The sequence below is a fragment of the Castanea sativa genome, chromosome 11 (genome assembly GCF_040712315.1).
Source record: "Castanea sativa cultivar Marrone di Chiusa Pesio chromosome 11, ASM4071231v1".
Taxonomy (NCBI): Eukaryota; Viridiplantae; Streptophyta; class Magnoliopsida; order Fagales; family Fagaceae; genus Castanea; species Castanea sativa.
This window is the reverse complement of record NC_134023.1, coordinates 62,949,445-62,957,660: the sequence shown is the minus strand read 5'-3', so window position 1 is coordinate 62,957,660 and position 8,216 is coordinate 62,949,445. Positions and strand designations below refer to the sequence as shown.

General features: G+C 37.7%; 1 protein-coding gene across 1 annotated transcript; it reads right to left on the bottom strand.

Annotated features, from left to right (window-relative positions):
• Positions 1-6,539: 6,539 nt before the first annotated feature.
• On the bottom strand, positions 6,540-7,925 carry LOC142616905 (protein neprosin-like). The gene is made up of 3 exons (XM_075789658.1): positions 7,800-7,925; positions 7,314-7,457; positions 6,540-6,902 (listed from the first exon to the last, which is right to left on the bottom strand). Exons 1-3 carry the CDS (start codon positions 7,923-7,925, stop codon positions 6,540-6,542), a joined length of 633 nt encoding a protein of 210 aa, XP_075645773.1.
• Between the last annotated feature and the right edge of the window lie 291 nt (positions 7,926-8,216).

Below are 8,216 nucleotides of genomic sequence, written 5' to 3'. Positions count from 1 at the left end.
TGAAGGCCATGGCCTTGGCTACGACATCTGCGCCATCAGAGAAGCCTTCCATGGGTGTGCCTATAGAAGTAGGAACCTCCCCAGTCGTGGGGTGATAAATATAAAGGGGTTTGGGATCAATCTAAGAAAGAAGTGTTAAGGCAGAGGAGGGATAAATAAACATCCAAAAAAAGAGAGAAGAGAGAGAAAACACATGGCAATATGTGATAATGACAAAAAATGAAGATGCATGCAAAGGAAAGAAGTATACCTCAAACTTGGGCTCATTAAGCAATATAGGATGAGTGGTTGAAGTGTCTTCCTTGTGTTAAGACTACCAAGGAAGAAGAAGAAAAAAAAAATATACATACGGAGTTAGCTGCAGGAAAGCCCCATGAATAACTAAAATAAAGAAAGAATGAGGTTTAGAGATAACATACTTTCCTCTTGATAGTGGTAGATGGGGTTGGTGGAGATGTCTTCCTTTTACTGCCATGGATCCTGTTCGAAGAAGGGGCATCCATGGATGGCCTTGGAGCAGAAGGTTTGGGCTTACTTGCAGTAGAATGCCTACTGGAATGGCTACAAGTAGAAGGGGGAAAAGCGCTCTCAAGGACTACGTTGAAGATGGCGGTCCGAGACATCGAGCCCTTCTTCACCATAATAAGAAGGTTCACCAAGTTCACCTTCTCCCAACCCAGAGGATACTCACTAGCATACAAATACCACCCCTTTTTCTTGTCTTGCCACTAAAACATGGAGGACTTGCTTTGCTTCCTAGCATACACCACCACAGACTTGGTGGGAAGTAATAGCCATGGGTTGGTAGAAATAATTGCAAGAAGACCCTCAAGAAAAATAAGAGAAAACCCACGACCACCTAGCAACTCTTGGCTAAAAGAAGTCATCATGGCCTACCAATACCCGTGCATTGGAGTAGTGCAATGGCCCTCTCTCTGTGAGCTTGGAATGTTGACTGTTGTGAAGTGCTTGCTCCAAAACTCAAAATCACGACAAAAGTAGTAGATTCCAAGATGGCAGTGAAATCATCAGGTGTATCTTGATCTAGCCCAAATTGCATTCTTACCCTATTGGCAGAATAATGAACAAAGTGGATGCCCTCATTGGCCAGATAAGGCAACCACCCAGCATTGGTGGTTGCTAAGTACATGATCCCCTTCTCATCAAAAGCAGTCAACAGGGTTGTGGTCCTAGTAGTGACCATAAAGGGACCCATGACCGAATCAGCACAAGTAAACCCACTGCCTAAATCTTTGTAGGCCCTTCAAGAAAAACCAACTCCCTTGTCAAAGAACTCAACGGCAAGATGCCCAAATGGCTTCAACCCAACCCAGTGGTAAGCCAACAGAAAATCAAAAGCAAAATGACCACAAAAATCAGTAATCACTTTCAGACAAGATTGGTACTTCTCATTGGCAAAATGAATAGACTTGCACTTAGCCAAATGCCTGGCACAACATTCCCACAATAGGTGCTGTAGTATGGTGTTGGAAAAATACATGGAAAATACGTGTTTGTATCTTATATAAAACATGCACATCGGAAAAATAACAGATCTACTTCATTCACAATTGATAACATGTACTATGTAAATTTCAGAATTTAAGAACAAGAAAGCGTACCTTGGTGCGGTGAAATTCAAACCGAAGATCAAAAGCACTTGGGAACACTATTAATCTTTACTCTAATTCCACTTAATGCCCAAGAAGTGTGGTCTCTCAATCAGTTTTCAAGGAGAGAATAGGAGAGTGTCCAACACTCACATACAAACCATTTCATTCCTTGTATGTTCATCATGAAAACACTTATGAAAACCTTAATGAAATTCTATAAATTTTTCTCCTTATATATAACTGATTATCTAATTGGGCTAGCCTTTTGGACCATTCCAATTGGGCTATTGTGTGTGGCTTGGAGTGGGACCAAAAGGGACCAATAAGACACTAGCTCCAATGAGTCTTAGACTTTTTTGTCAACTCTTAACAAGTCCAAAGTTACCATTAACTATATTTAATACCACTAGATAAATATAGTTGCACTCTAGGCTTTATCTATAAATTATATCCCAAGACTTTATTGTACATGCAACCCTTTCATAAAATATTCGTAGTAATACAAAGTCATGAATGTAGACTGCCACTTTAAAGATTACTACATCTTAATCCTTGAGTATCCGGTTTAATCCTTTATGTTATTCATCATATATTTATGAAATCTAATTTCATAAATATATATACTTTAGTAACTCCTTACTAAAGTGGTTGGGCCCAACTCTCTGAATAACCAAATCCATTAAACTTATCTCAAGGGAATATTTTATATCTCCGTTAAGAAATTATGAATTCTATCTTGAGAATATATGTTCCATCAACACTAAATGTGGCTGCCCAACATATTGAGGTTTTGATCGTGACTTTTAGATCTCACTCCTGATATATCAAAGCAACCTACATCTCCTGATATATCTTATTATTCATTTGACAATCGTTAGGAGAATAATGAGTCTCACAGCAGTCCAGTTCAATATGTTTTAACTCTTAAAACATATCAACATACCAACTAGAAATCTCCATTTCCATGATCAAGACAAATCATCTTAGTTGATATGTTATAGTCTTAGCAGATGAAATGCCCAATTTCATCACCGACTACGAACTACATTTTGAGTTTACAAGGAACTTGTGATTTACATCTTCTGTGACTAAATCACATAAATCGCATATAATGCATCTCATGGACTAAGATAATGTCCCATTAGTTCATTTATAAATAGTCTCATATAATTAAATAATTTAATTATTTATGACATGCCAATGAATTGGATTTTAGGGCATAAACCCCAACATATGGTACTATGAGTGGAGGTTGTAACTATGTGGCAAGAACCTACTTGCCTCTCACACCTTGCAGAATATCCAGCTGTACATACAAATGACCCAACATAAATTTTTATGGCTAACCGAAAGTAAAGAGGCTTTATGGCATAATATGGGTGAGAGCCAAAGATAAACTTACAAAGCCAAAACGCGATGAAAGCTGCATCGTGGATGCGGTGGAAGCCTTGGAGAAAGCCCCAACCCAATGAGACAACTTCGCATTCCCACTCATCATTTTCCTCAACTTAGCCTCCACAACCTCCTACTCGGTAGAAAGCTCAATATCCTTAGGGTCCATATCACTGAGGATGGGTAGCAATAGTTGGTTCGCTATATCCTCTAATGCCACGGTGATCTCATCGTAAAAAAAGAAGAAGGTATGGGTGGCAATGCACCATCAGTGACGAAGGTTGAAAAAATCTCGATAGTTGGACAAACACGAAGATGAAATGATGGCCTTTAACACACCGGCCTGCTGTAATGACACCATGAAACCCACATTGGATAACTCTTTGTTCGCCCATTCTTTCCAACCCAAGGAAGTACCCAACCTAAATTCGAAGAGAATGGGCACAGGAAGTGAAATTCCTTGCTGGATATCAAGGTTGGGAATGGTGGAAGCCAAAAGGGCCTAAGAAACCTCCATGTCACGACGGCAAATAGAAAGCCACACACGGCTCGGTGGCAGAGGCCAATAGTCACTGGGCATTACGGGGAAGTGGATGTAAGTGTCGTACCATGGGTCAATGAGGGGAGGCCACTCATTATCTGGATCATGAACCCCCTCCTCCTCCTCAGAGTGGTCTGATTTAGAGTGGGGAGTCTCTTCACCCACGGTCTTGGCAAGCAGATCGTCGGCGGTAATCTCTTTCCCCTTACGGTAGGAAGAACCTTCACCTTTTGCTGGTGACATGATGGGTTGCTTGAACGGAGAAGATGGGTAGTGAAATTTTGTGAAAGACGGTGAAAAGAAAAGAGGACTAAAGACAATAAAAGTAACGTGAAAGGAAGCAACTAGTGAGCCATCAAAAGAAGCATCGTATTATTGAAGTAGAGGTTCTGTTCCAAAATAATTTCTAAACTGGGAAATTTGAAGAGAAAAGCCTGTTCATGGAAAGAAAGGAAACAAGGCAGGGTCCATTATTTAAAAAATTCGCGAAAAAAAAGAATTTTTTAATTATCACGTAAATATTCACATATGAATTGTAGGAGCAATTCATATGGTTAGGGGGCTAAATGTTGATGCTCACTTTTGACAACAGGCCCAATAGCAGAAGAAGCCCAACAATATGAAGAAAGCGAGAAAAGAAAAGAGTAAAGCAAGCCTAGCAGGTCGAAATGGCAGGAATAATAGTCAGCAGGCCCACAAGAATAATAAGAAGTAAAGAAGAAGCAAATGGGCTGAGGAAGCCCAAGGAATGAAGTAGTAAACCCATGGGAATGAAAAGAGGTAAAGAGAAGGTAAATGGGCCGGGGAAGCTTAAGAAATGAATTAATAAATTCATTAGGTTAGCTTAAAAGCCAATAAGCTCGAAAAGTGATAAGAGGCAAAGATGTGGTAATAGGGCTGAGGAAGCCCAAAGGATTAAGCAAAAGCCTATGGGAGTAAAAAAGTTAAAGAAGAAGTAAATGGGTCGAGAAAACCCGATGAATGAAATGGGTTGGCATAACAGGAATGTTGGCCAATAAAGCCCAAAAGAGGTAAGGACATGGGAAGTGGACCAGCAAGAACATCAGCCCAATGGCCCACGGGTAACAAATGAAAAAAGAGAGGTAATGATATAGCAGAAACAATGCAGTGTCATAGCAGACCCGCAGACACAGGAATGAAGATGGGCCAGACAGGAAGGAGAGGGCTTGCACGCAAGTAGTACCTAGTCCAAAGAAGAGAAGAAAGGTAGAAAACGTGAGTCTAAAGCCCATATGTCTTTCACACCACAAGAGTTAAACATTTATCAAAACATACATTAGAATCAGACAAACACGGAGGCAATAGCAAAAGCGTGAAGGCTAGAAAAGTAATGGATTCAAATGGAAGTAAAGCATACACACAGGGCCCAGGCACCACCTACTTGTACTCAGCCAATACATGGGAGGTGGGCCATGAGTCAAGGGTATGAGAGGGTGTGGTCTGGTGGTGGGGAGGAAACAAGAGTCTATTTTGGGGTTTTTGCTCAAACTTTTTTATGGAGAAATGTCCAGCTAGGATGACATCTTAACCAAAAGAAGTAAGTATGAGATGGAGCCACTAGATGCATGCCATAGAGGTAGATAAGGAAGGGATTCAACCCTTATCTAGAGGAGAATATTGAAAATAAAGAGAGGTAGGAGAAAAAATAAGCCATTTTTGTCTAGGAATGAGGCGTGGTATAGCTAGCATAGTGTAATGGTAATGGTTGGGTAGCCGGTAGGCCAGTGGACAGTCTTGGAAGGACACCCACAATGATCCAAAAGTGGCTGAGGGGTAAAAATGGTAAATCCTACCATGACAGACTATATAAAATGCCGTAGTTGTGAACAGTGAAAGGGGAGAACAACCACGGCAAGAAACAGAGATAGAGCAAGGAAGAAAAAAGAGAGAAAAGAAAAACACAGAAATTAGAGAAAATGATGAGTGATAGGAATAGAGAAATGCATCAATAGACTAGCCATTTCTCTCCCTCTTGACAAACCCACTATCTGAGAAGTTAAGAATTAGGGTTTAAGCCATTTAGGTCCATTTTCCAAAGTGTGTAATGTCTATGGCAGGAGTCTTTTCTAAGGTTACCCACGTTGGAGATGATTGCAACATCAATTTGTAAGTCTAATTTAATAAAATTTGTAGTAATTTTATATTTCTCTAATTTTTTATTATCTATTATTTTTTATTCTCTAAATATAAAATTTGAATATTATGATTTATTAATTGAAATTTATTATGATTGTACTTGAATATGAAATAATATATTTTAGCATTATGCATTTATTATTCTTGCATTTGTATAACTTCATATATGGAATTATGTATTTTTTGGATAATTGTATATGGATTTATATAGTCTACTATTTAAAGAAAATATGATGTATCAAGATTTTAATAAAACATTTAAAAATACATTTAAAAATAGCGATTTTTAAAATTATGAGGACTCAAAAGTTAATAAATGATGTCGTGAAAGCCTGAAGAAACACCTTCATTCAGATATTTCAATTATTAAAAAGAAATTGGTAACCCATGAAAATTAAAATGATACCGTCTAGTTGGAAAATGTCATTCTCATCATGAATCTACTAGCTCTGATACAATGTTTTTGAAGTTGGTGGACCTTTACATAATCACATTCCCAAACACTGATACACCACAAATAATGGAAGACAGACACACTCTCAAATCACACCGGTGAAGATAGAATGAATAGAAAAGAGGATGAGATTTCTTGGTTTGGAATGGAGAAAAGCATGTGTATATATACTATACCATGCAATCTTAACTTCCACTAATTACATAATTTCAAAATTTTACTACCCCATAGGATAACTATTTATTTTCATTAATGAATCAAAGAGCTTCAAATCATGTATGGCTTGTTGGTACATTTGGTGTGACATGAAGAGAAGAAGAAAGTAATTTATTCTTCTTATTTTTCCCTCTTTCTCCCTAATTTTGAACAATAATTTAAATGATCATGGACAATTGAGGCTTCTACCAGGACCACCGTAAAAAAAGAAGTCGTTATGTCTTAAGAGATTATAGCAACTGGGATTCGTAACGACTACATGAATGTCCCTAGGTTCCCTGAGAACTTGTTCATGATCTATAACTTTGAGATTTTGGAAATCACTAGCCCTGGAGGGCCCTTCTTCAGCGAAATGACCACTGCCCATTTGTGTTGTGGTGTGCTGCCCACCAGATCTTTGGTTTACCACCTCTCCTCCCCATGTAACCCTTACGGCGCTATTAGACAGGAACGAGAATAGGGAGGATGGCCAATATCCCATTAGATACATATGATTAACTTGCAACCACCAGTGTCCATATACATTGTCCTACCTCATTGTACATACCATGCAAATCAGTTTGTAATATTTTGAAAGATAAATGAAGGTATAAAGACTAATTAAAGAGGAAAAAAATGAAGCTTTTTGTGCAAAACAATATGGACACTTAAATTCCCCGTCTTAAAAAATAAGCTAGGTAAAAATAAATTGTGTATAGAAAATACATTAATTGAAACTTTAAAATTTAAAAAATTGTATATAAATATAAATAAAACGAGAAAAAGGAAATTCAACATACACTGTTACAAATAAAACCAGAAGAATTTCAAACATATCTATAACACTTGTTACGATGAATTTTTTCACGAGAAAAAAGAAATAATATATGATATCATCATATATGTGTTTCCAAAAATTAGAAGTATTTGATAAATTAATTAAATTGAAATATTGTACTACCTTAAAGACATATAAGTTGACTGAAGTTTGGGTACCACCATATACGGAATAAGGCAAGAAGGTTGCCCCAAACGCTATCCGGTTGTCGATTTGAACAAAGCCAGGGCACTGCACATTGTAGCAACCGCTTTGGTATCCATCATTCTGCAGCCATGATAATATATATGTGAGGACACTTTTCAGAAAGAAAAATTATTTTGAACAAAAGAAGCAATATAAATATGAATCACTCTGCAGCCTCGATTTAAAAAAAAAAAAAAAACTTTTCAAAAAAGAAACAATATAAACATGGCTAGTGCTGGCAGGGAAGTCAAATATTTAAACACGTACAGTCCAATACGTGAAGAGTCTAGTCTCGTAATCACCGTGCAAATCAAAGTAGACCTGTCTCTCCACACAAATAATTTTGTAAAAATTAGAAATTATTTGTAATTCAATGTTTTGCATGCGCCTGAAAGAAAAGCTGATAGATGAAATAATATATACCATCATTCCAGCTTCAATTGTATCAATGATTGCACCATTATTATCACCTGTCATCCAGAATTGAGCCAAGCTGAACTCGTTTGATTGCTGGACATGGGGATTCCACAGGTTTATTTCTGCATTCATTCCATAATACGTCTCTCCTTGTCCTTCCTCTACAATCGTTGCGTACTAGAAACTCAACCGTAAAAATAAAGGTTGTGAGTGTTCCTTTTGAGTCCTTCATTATAGTAGATACCAATAAGCACAAATCAATTAATAATATTGGTTAAAAATTAAGTTGTACCTCATGGGTTGAGGGATCATCATTAGGGATCATATCATATTTTTTCCTTCCATAATTTGCTATAGAGCTTGCCCTTAATAAATCTTCTTCTTTAGTTCTTCTTATGGGAATGGTTCCTTCTGGGCAGCTTC

Bases quoted from the DNA above. Each gene is read 5' to 3' on its own strand.
- LOC142616905 (XM_075789658.1), bottom strand. From the start codon at position 7,925: ATGAATGCAGAAATAAACCTGTGGAATCCCCATGTCCAGCAATCAAAC. The intron at 7,458-7,799 runs GTATATATTATT...TCATGGCTGCAG, and splicing joins CAATTGAAGCTGGAATGATG to AATGATGGATACCAAAGCGG. The intron at 6,903-7,313 runs GTAGTACAATAT...ACAATGAGGTAG, and splicing joins TCAACTTATATGTCTTTAAG to GACAATGTATATGGACACTG.